At 59.9% G+C, this 414-nt stretch overlaps 1 protein-coding gene across 1 annotated transcript in view; it reads left to right on the top strand.

Moving 5' to 3' along the window:
* EMH_0056530 (IQ calmodulin-binding motif domain-containing protein, putative) overlaps positions 1-414 on the top strand; it is a gene marked incomplete at both ends in the record, with an annotated part of 5,874 nt that overhangs the window by 742 nt on the left and 4,718 nt on the right. The window contains 2 exons of the mRNA XM_013497367.1: positions 92-206; positions 362-414. Of these exons, the coding sequence (XP_013352821.1) occupies positions 92-206; positions 362-414 (168 nt within the window). The remainder of the gene's footprint in view (positions 1-91; positions 207-361) is intronic.

Raw genomic sequence — 414 nt, 5'->3', positions numbered from 1 at the left:
AGAGGAGTGTACACTCGAAGCAGATGTTTGTCTCCCCCCCCTAACAAAACCCCAAACAGCAGCAGCAGATGAAAACAAGCTGCTGCTGCAGGTATGGAGACACGACAACCAGCAGCAGCAGCAGCAGCAGCAGCAGCAGCAGCAGCAGGGTGCAGCAGCAGCAGCAGCAGCAGCAGCAGCAGCAGAGCCAAAAGTAGAGCTGGTTGGTGAGGCTGTGATCGATATAATAGAAGCAGAGAAAACCCTCAAGGGCCGCTGCATCGTCCCCCTAGACAACATCAGCAGCAGCAGCAGCAGCAGCAGCAGCAGCAGCAGCAGCAGCAGCAGCAGCAGGGGGGGAGTGCTCGGCGCTACCGCGCAGTCGGGGACCCTCCACGCCAGCATCAGCCGAAGGCCAGCACGCAGACAGCAGCA

The sequence above is a fragment of the Eimeria mitis genome, genomic scaffold, assembly GCF_000499745.2.
Source record: "Eimeria mitis Houghton genomic scaffold, Emh_scaff2630, whole genome shotgun sequence".
Classification (NCBI taxonomy): Eukaryota; Apicomplexa; class Conoidasida; order Eucoccidiorida; family Eimeriidae; genus Eimeria; species Eimeria mitis.
Note: the sequence above shows the minus strand (reverse complement) of the source record. Positions and strands in the feature narration are given on the sequence as shown.